Genomic DNA, 8,714 nt, shown 5'->3' with positions numbered 1-8,714 from the left:
GGAAAGAGCACATTAGTAGTGAAGCGTGTCAGCCTGGTCACTGGATTTCTGCCAGAGTTTCTTTGCAGCACTGGGAGCAAAAGTAGAGGAAATAGGTGTAGGGGGTGGGTTATACAGATTACCTTGGTAATAAGCAATAAAGGAGAAGAGAAAGGAGAGTTTGGAGAAGGAGTAATCCTGTTAATCAATGGAATAGAAGAGGAAAAGGGAAGAAGGCTGGAAGCACATCAGAAGCCGTTTTGACTACAGAGGCTAAGGTACCCAGCTGATAAAGTGAACTTCTAGACGTACCGTTTCCCAGTTGTTGTACTTTTCATAGCTGTGCTTGGTGGTACGAGCTTTGCTGTCAAACTGAGTGTCCAGTGCAGCTTGCACGTTGTCAATCAGAACTCTGCAGTAAGGGACCACGAAAAATGTAAAGGGAAACAATACAGTTTGCTGGCAGGAAGGTAAGCACCAGGCAGACATTTCAGGGTCTTCCTGGAATTAAGGTCACATGGATTGTGAAGTGAAATCTAGGGGGTTAATTTATGAATTTGAAAATAACTTATATTTGGTTCAAGTTTCAACTTACTTGCTGCCTTAACCTTGCCATCAGAATAATCAGAGAGCAAGAGCTTCCTCCTAATTAGCACCTCCCTCCTATTCCCATTACTATCAAACCTCCAGGGCAGCAACAGTGTGCTTTAGGAAGAATGGCAATGCTGAGACTGTGTGTATGTAGAAAATGAGCTGTGGGCTGGCCTCATGGTGCCAGGTTGCCTCTGCCTCTATAGGAAAAGGGCCCTCTCTTGAACTTACAGCACTGGAGGACAGTTGGACAGCAGCAACGTAACATTCCCATGCAGCCTGATGAAATTCTTTGTCAAACCAAGCTTCCAAAATCTGGGTATGGTTTGATAGCTCTGTTATAGGTGGCATTATCCATCCTTCAAGCTACTTTACTGCATGTGAGGTGGGCTATTAAAGGAGAACACACAATGGCAAGAAAACCCCAGCATCCTGTCTGGATCAGTTTGATCTCTCCCATTCATCTTTCCCTGGGGCTGACACAAAGGCACAGCTCGCCACTGAGCATTCTCCTGAAGACCTTTTGCTTATATTTCAACCTTGGTTATCAAAAAATGAAGTCCTCTTGTTTTTCCAGTGCTTGGCTTATCCTGGATGAGTAAGATTTGTAAGAATGTTATGCCCTTTATCATTTGTGATTTGGATAGAAGAGCAGGAGGCCAGTTTCTGAGGCACCACCAGCCTTCAGAACAAACAGTGCAAATAACTACATTGACATGATGTCTTGACACTTGCAGCTGCACTTCAAAAGAATTGTAATGACTTGGACTGTCACAAGGACGCTCCCCTCAAGTTTGTCAGGGACACCTTCTAGACATTATGGCCTTTGTTGCAATCAAAAGATTTGTGCATGGACTTGAGGGAGTTTGTGAATATTGTGGGAAAAACTAGCATGTGAAGAGTAACTCCTCCTTTGCCAAAGAGGAAATTCCACTGAAACTGGATTCCTGTGCTGTATGTGTGCTGTGGCATTATTGAAGCGTTCTTCTAGAACGCTTTTAAATTCTGTTCCCCCAGCAGCATCCAAACCAGACATGGTTAACATGAGGTCAGTAAGTTCAGGGATGGATTATCCTTGGATTTAGCAGATCATAAAAGTTATTTTTCATGAGACTGGTGTGGTGTCCAATGAAGGGGTTTGGTCTGATGAGAACAACAATGGGGCTGAGAGGCAAAAACTCTCAGTCAAATGAAGTCATGAGGATTTGATTAAGTAACATTGACTTTCATTGTCTGAGTACATGATCTTGACAGAATATCCATTACACATTGAAGAAGTCTGATAAACAAGCTGGGCCGAGCCAATTTGCAAATCTCAGGTGGAGCTAAAGGAGCAATAAAGACAGACAGCACCACTCCACTCCAGCCCAAAGTCAACTTCTCATCTTCAGTTAATGCTTGCATAGTGACTGGAAGATATGAGGTATAAGCACTTGCCTGGTCCTGCTTTTTTCTCCTTACCCTGCCATTAGTGCTACTAACTATAATGCTTCTGTTCTCAGGGATGTGTAATGTGTCAGTGTCATCTATCCCCTCCACTTAAGCTTCAGTTCTATTTGGTCATGGAAACTCAGGGCTTTTTTAAACCTGGATAATATACTTATGAAATATTAAGCCAATTAGGAGCTCTGTCTGTGGAGAAACCCTTACCATGCATCTGCTGTGTGACTTGAGTGAGCCCAAGGCTGTCTTGAGAATCTGTTCTACCCACTCGCTTGGCCCTTCACCTGGTAACTGTCTTCTCGTTGTCACTGGTTGGGATTTTTTTGCCCCTCTAGCTATTGTTCTGCAGCTTAGAGAACCCTGGGGAGCCCCTCAGGATGGCCCTTGGGGCTCAGCTTTCTCTGGCCTCAGTTCCCTGATACTGTTGTGCAAATCCATCAGGTGTACTTTCTGTCTCTTTCTAGACCTTTGCAGCGTTGTTTTGTCTGTAGTGGAAAATCTTTCTTGTCCCCTCTGTACTCCACCTCTGTGTACTGCCATGAGCTTTCACCTCGGGGAAATTCCTGGTAGTAAGTCTTTGCTCCTGTCTCTTCCCTGTGTCAGCGCTTCACCTCAGCCCCTTAACACAGAGCAGCTGCAGTCCCCTCGAACTGCCGTAGGAGAGCTGAACCTAGTCCGAGCATCCACAGGAGGGGTGAGTTTTGTGACAGGAGGATCAGCTGAGCAATAGGAAAAGATCAAACACATTTCTCCCCGTATTTAATCTCCTTCTCTTTGAAGTACAGTGGTGAGAACAAACTTACCTGTACTCCATTCCACTTTCTTTCAAAAGATCTTCAACCTCAAGAGACACGTCAGCTTCAACTCGGAAATCAACTTGCATTTTTGGCCTTACAAGTGTGACAGAGTCTGGCTGCCAAAAGTCAACCTGAAAGAAGTCCAAATGAATACATAAATATGGCTGTGATTTTTAGGTGGGTGCATGTGCGACTGTGATGTTGATTGTGATTAATATAATGAATTCGCTTGCGAGAAGTATCAACTTAAATTTTACTGGAAGTTGATTAAGAGAATTTCATTAGGCCCTCCAATTTATATGGCAGAATTCCGGAGATGGCAGTGAGAGTTTCACAAATGCCAAGCGTTCTACAGCATCAGAGGGAATACAGACCTATGGATAATATAACTGCCTTTACAGCTTCTTTCATTGGAGGTTCTTGCCTATAAGCGTTAGACAGAAAGGGACTCCTGACTCGGTACCAGAGGGATACTTTACATAAATCACCTGGAAAAGGCTGTTGTCTGTATAAATGCTTTTGAGATCTTTAGGTTCCTCAATTCACAAAAATTGGTATGAGGAACCTGTACCTTCAGGAGTGGACAAACAACAATGCTATTACTACTTCATGTATTTTTTCTGAAGTCAGCTTCCAGACCTCTGGATTTAGCACCCAATTAAAGGCCAATGAAAGCAATGCTGGTTCATCAACCTAATGCCTTCCCAGCCTTTCATCTCATGAACATAAATGACATTGGAGCTGGTGAGCATATTCAACAACTATCTGTCTTCAAGTGAGATGACTGTTTCAGGATATACTACTACATCAGTCCTCACTGATAAAGCAGGACTGATGTCCTGCTTTGCATAACAATGGTAGTTCAGGGATCTTTTCTTTGCTTAAAAGAAAGGAAACAATCCCTTTATAGTACACACTTAGAAGCAAGCATGGTATATTAATTTTGTTAATATTGGCAGCCCCATACCAATAGTATATTCCTCTGCAGAATACTGTTTCGGCACGCTATACTAGCCTGTTGACAATAGTTCATCACATCTGTACTTCATTAAAAATACCATCCTTTCATCCTACAGATAATGGTGTCTTTTTGACCAACAGCTATTTTACAACATCAAAGCTGAAGAGAAATATTGAAAACACATTTGCTGTCTTTATTGTTTTTTCTCATGTCATTGTGTCATCATATATCTACATCAAGGTCAGTAAGAAATATGCAGCTTGGTTGGAGAGAAAGGAAGCTTTAAAGGAAAGTCAAAGAAGAAAAGATGACATGAGACACTAGAGGCCAAAGAAAAGTTCAATTTATTGGCAGTATGGATTTTTAGATTATTTACACGAGTAAAATGTTTTGCCAATAATGGTAAGAGTTCTGGTAGCTGGACTTTCCATGTTTAATCTAATACATTATTGAAAGCACCTCACACTGAACACACCATTTCAGATTAACTTGATCTGCAAATAAATTCTGGTGGGCACTTTGATATTCAGACTGGGTTAACCACCTTTTCTAGGAAAGCATTGGAATGTATTTGTACAGCTCTAGCTTTGTCACTTTGTCCTGTTCCTTCTGAAGAAACACCCCAGCTGACTTGAATGGAATCAAGATTAGGTCTTTAATTAGGTAGCATGCTTTTTTTATACCGCCTTCCCCAAGTTCTTTACCTCTATGTTGCTGGCAAGGGAATTGATGATTTCCACCTGCTCATCATTCTGCGGAATCACACGAAACACCTTCTGCCTGAAAGGGGAGAAAAAGATTGCATTTAAAACAGGTAAGTCAATCAAAAGGCTTTTTCTCATGTAGAAAAAACTGTGCAGATATAAAACTTGGTGTCTGACGTTACCCATCAAAGGCAAGATCCTGCAGGTGAGCAGAAACCGCTGCAGCACCTATGAGAACCAAGAGTGCCCACATTTTGCTTACAGAAAACACCTCGGGTTTTCAGTTGTGTGCTGCTTTTATAACCTTTTTTGTCCTGCTTTTTATCAGTTATACACCAGAACAACCCACTGATCAACTGATAGATTATTCCCTTGGACTTGTTTTATTTGCATACTATTTGTAATGTGTGTTTTCCTCCACACCTGTGAAAACAGCTGAAAGTCTCAAGGGGGGCTGGTTAAAGGATCTTGCTACTTCAGCTGCATAAACTCTTGATTTGAGAAAGTGAATTTAATTTACCTGTGAATTTTGATTTTTTTTCCCCAATTGGTTGCTAGATTACAAACTTTGTAATACTTTATTATTATTTCCTGTAAAGGTAGATGTTTATCAGATGTTGTTGCAGTGTGACTGGTGTCAATCACAGGGCATTTTCCCTCTTCCTGAATAATCTGGGGCTGACTGACAAAGGAAGAGGAAATACAGTTAGAATGTACCAATTATATTATTTTTCCCCTACAGAGAAGAAAAGTACTGAACTTGTTCTTTGCTCAGTCACTTTACTGAAGCTTATGAGTAAGTTCAGTTAGATGTCTGCAGAGCTGAGAGTGTCAAAATTTCCAGTTGCAGTGGAGTTGTACATATATTCCACATAATATATTCACTGATTCTTGCATATTCTCTTAATTTAATCATTTAAGGATCTATGCATTATATGTAGGCCAAGAAGATCAAACTAATCCATCAAACTTTACCTTTTATGTTGTGCCTGAACTATCTGAAAAACAATAGTGTGTTTGCTTCACTGTATTTGCATCTGTTTAGTTTTCATTAATGGGTACTTGGCATTAAATGTAACATTAATTGTCTGTTGATGCTGTGTCCTGAGGTGACTATTGTTTTTGACAGGGTCCCTCTGAATGAATCAGTATATAAATATATAAAGAATGGAATTTATGAGCTCAGTTCTGTCTCTTGTTATCCCTAAGCGACCAGACAAATTGGAGATTTAGAAACAGATAATCTTGAAGCTGTTCTTTGACCCCCATGTCTGCTATTTTGCAGAAATCTATGTATATGCATGTCATATAGTATGTGAAAATTTATTAGAAAATGAATATGTATTCATCTCAGGTTAAAAGACATAGCTACAAAGTTTCAAATGGAGAAATATTGTCAATGACCATTTTAAGAATGAATGTGGTATCAGACTCTGCACCTAATTTTTTATGAGGTTCTCTGGACTCAACTCAATAAAGCTGCAGCAACCTTATATATGAATACCTAGAAATATATTTATAAAATCAATGTACCAACAGTGCAGCAGTTTGTGCTTAACAATATGATGCATGATGAATATGTTCTGAAAAGGAGACTCCAAAACTGCTCTGAGTGTATTTATCCAAACCATCGTTGCCAAATCATAGGGTTTGAACTTACTTTGCAATTAATAATCTAATTTGTGGCACTGCAGGCTCTTGCCTAGCAATAATCTTACTTAGACTCAAGTCTCGTAAGAAGTATGACAGCAGGAGTTATTCTGACAGAGTGCCAAAACAATACTGCAAAATCTTCAGAAGTTTTAATTTTACGATGATGAGATCCATGGTATCAGATAAAATAGTCTGATCACATGAACACAGTGAGGACAATAATGTGGAGATGATCAAGCCCAGATTTTGCAATGAATAAATGATCACAAGAAGTAATCAAACAAATTGCAGATGTCATCATTCCCTGTTGAGCACTGAGAAGCATCTTGGAAATAGAAGACCGCCAGATTTCAATCTTAAGTTTACTTTTAAGAAATTCTTTGTTTTTTCATGCAGTTAGAGATGATGGAGGTTTTTTGTTGTATGGGTTTTTTTCTCCAAACAATCACTGACACAGCATTACAGCCATCAACTACTGAGCTGGCAAGCATTACTGAATACTATGATTTGTAATGGCAGTCTTTGCTGTTATCATCCCAGACTAGGTCAGGAAAAAACAGTGACCTGGAATCCTACTTAAGCGATTTATTTTGCATCTCAGGATTGATGGTTATTTGTCAGATTAGCTCATAAACTAGCTCTAAACCTTCTCGTGTTTTTTCTAACTGTATAATATAAATGTTTAATGTAACTATGATGAAGGGGCAGAATAACGATAAATAAAATAGCAAATTAAATTTGGTTATGCCATCGATTCTTTCTAGTGTCTGATTACAGGCCAACAGCACATCAGTTGACCGTGACTGAGTAAACCTTGGCCTTTACTACTTAACATTGGGTGCAGAGGCTAGTATTACCTGTATCTTTGAAAACATTCTGAGGGAAGCTTTAATTTTTAAAATGGAGAAAGTAACAAACCCAGCTTAATTCCATAAGGAGAGAGTGTAGTAATTGCTTTCAGGACATGTATTTTTTCTTATACTTAAGGTGAGCAAAGCTGAGAAATGGTGTCAGTTATTGCAATTTTGTCACTGTTGTTTGCATTTTTGATGATTAAAAATAAAGTCTTCTATGATGTTGTCACTCGCAAAGAGTATTCCCTGTGTTTAGTGGCATGAGCTGTAAGTTTTGATGGTAATAATTGGCTATGTTCCAGTTGATATTAATTTTGTATTAATTTCTTAGTTCGGCTTTAGGAATAGAAACACTCTGGTACTCTACTTTTGAAAGGCTTATGACAGCTAACTGCAGAATGATAAAAGGAAAAAATACACATCAGTGTTAGCATTTCAGAAGCATCCTTTATCCTATGAACCCTTTCATCCCATTTGTTATCAAACCAAGTGAAAAAGTCTGAGGATAAATAATGTCACTTTTTCTACTGTCACTTTTTTAGTGTCTAATGTCACTTTTTCCGTAGATAAAGATTTCCTGACTCAGGCAGTCTGTAGAGCTGTATTTTTAAAAGTCTGCTATGGTTTAGTCACATAATATTGTCAGTTCTTTTAATCCTTGATTGACAAATTTATCTTATTACTATTGTTTGATATTTGTTATGTTCCACCAGATCAGTGACAAACTCCTCAATGCTCAAATCTTAACACTGCCCATGTGTGCAATGTAGCAGAATCCTGACATGTGCCACACCAGCCACATGTGCTTGAATTATGGGGACCCTCTTATCATAATTTATTTTTTAAGGTAATATTTGCTAACCTTAGTTTTCAAGAGTAATTCTGTTGAATATACTCTGAAGACCTTTGAGAGTACGTCGAAGAGGCCAGGATCGGCAGAATCTGCTATCCAGCATGTGCTTCAATCTTTGTTGGTACTTTGTCTGGATTTACCTATTAATATCGCATCTTTTAATCCATCAAAGGCTTTTCCAACTTTAGTGCCCTGGGACATGCTCTTATCCTACTGTTTTGGTAGCTATGTGTAGATTTCATCTTTTTATTAATTTATTTTTTCACATTTGCAGATGCTATTTAATGTATGAACAGGAACTGTAGTGGAAGTGATGAGATCTAGGATATGGAGCAAAAAATGTAGCTCTCGTGACTTTGGGATGTGTTTCTACTTCTGCTGTTGACTCATCAGGTGAGATAGAGCAGAACCTTTAACTGTTCTTTTATAGGGTTGGTGGATTTTTGCCAAGCTATGTCCTGTGAAATAGGTATCATATTTTTACCATTGACCTCTAGTAGTCAGGATTAAGGCAATGTAATGTATTGCAGCTTCATTGTATGGTCAATGTACCATATACATTCAGATTCTTATTTGCTTGAAAAAAGTGTGAAACACACTAAAATAACAGCAGTAAATAAAGATATTGGCACTGCCAAAATTCCCAGAAACCAAGCACCGATGTTCTGTTTAGTGCCAAACAGAAAAAAAAGGTATTTAATGAAGCAATGAGAAGGGCTGACCTCACACCTTAATTCACTTGTCCTTGGGATGGGCTTTTCATCTTGTACAAGCGTCTGGCGGGTTCTCATACTCAAGCCTATTCCCTGGCATCGGTAAGGCTGGCAGGGTGTTGGCAGGGCTCAGTGACGGCTCAAAGATATAAAAAAGCATAAGGCA

The 8,714-nt window shown here is 39.3% G+C and overlaps 1 protein-coding gene across 2 annotated transcripts in view; it reads right to left on the bottom strand.

The window, feature by feature from the left end:
• Positions 1–4,728, bottom strand: part of CPB1 (carboxypeptidase B1 (tissue)) — a 19,407-nt gene extending 14,679 nt beyond the window's left edge. For both annotated transcript variants that reach the window (XM_010157692.1, XM_010157693.1), the window contains exons 1-4: positions 4,658–4,728; positions 4,476–4,551; positions 2,817–2,941; positions 292–391 (exon numbers count right to left, since the gene is read on the bottom strand). In XM_010157692.1, coding sequence (XP_010155994.1) covers positions 292–391; positions 2,817–2,941; positions 4,476–4,551; positions 4,658–4,728 — 372 coding nt within the window. The remainder of the gene's footprint in view (positions 1–291; positions 392–2,816; positions 2,942–4,475; positions 4,552–4,657) is intronic.
• Between the last annotated feature and the right edge of the window lie 3,986 nt (positions 4,729–8,714).

This window comes from Eurypyga helias, unplaced genomic scaffold (assembly GCF_000690775.1).
Source record: "Eurypyga helias isolate BGI_N326 unplaced genomic scaffold, ASM69077v1 scaffold36018, whole genome shotgun sequence".
Lineage (NCBI taxonomy): Eukaryota > Metazoa > Chordata > Aves > Eurypygiformes > Eurypygidae > Eurypyga > Eurypyga helias.
The sequence above is the reverse complement of the archived record's forward strand: the minus strand, read 5'-3'. Positions and strand labels throughout refer to the sequence as shown.